The sequence below is a fragment of the Phalaenopsis equestris genome, unplaced genomic scaffold (assembly GCF_001263595.1).
Source record: "Phalaenopsis equestris unplaced genomic scaffold, ASM126359v1 Scaffold178597, whole genome shotgun sequence".
NCBI lineage: Eukaryota > Viridiplantae > Streptophyta > Magnoliopsida > Asparagales > Orchidaceae > Phalaenopsis > Phalaenopsis equestris.
Genome location: NW_018198546.1, coordinates 1 through 459, shown reverse-complemented (window position 1 = coordinate 459; position 459 = coordinate 1). Strand labels below are relative to the sequence as shown.

The following is a 459-nucleotide window of genomic DNA, read 5'->3' as shown; positions in this document are numbered from 1 at the left end:
TATATATATATATATTATTGAACATATATATTTAAGTATCCCAATTAAATTCTACCCTGCACACTCTTCCCTAAAAATTCCCTTCAATTTCATTCTTTTTCATCTCTATTACCATTTCTTCGAACTCCCTTTCCACTGCTGCAGCTTACTTCCAACCACGCAGCTTCAAAATTCGCCGGCCCACACCACTCCATGTATTCCCTTCTCCCAGTCCTTTCCCCCATAAAAGCCCCCACCTTTCCTCCCCATATCTCACGTTCAGTAAAGCTCAGGCCGCTTCTCCGTCGCCGGCAGCCGCCCGCGTCCCCGCAGGCTATCTTCAACACCAGTCTCTCTTCTCCTCCTCCGGTCGCTTCCGCACTTAGAGCCGATACAGGAAGCTCAAGTGCGGAGGATTCGCTGCAATGGGAGGAGCTCATCGAGAAGGTTTTCAGTTTCTCATCGCATTATGTCCTTCTT

The 459-nt window shown here is 47.7% G+C and overlaps 1 protein-coding gene across 1 annotated transcript; it reads left to right on the top strand.

The window, feature by feature from the left end:
* Positions 1–51: 51 nt before the first annotated feature.
* On the top strand, positions 52–427 carry LOC110034253 (the record flags this gene model as incomplete). The annotated part of the gene is given in 1 exon segment (XM_020738534.1): positions 52–427. A coding segment is annotated over 1 exon segment (235 nt), but the record flags the coding sequence as incomplete, so codon positions are not given.
* Positions 428–459: the final 32 nt, after the last annotated feature.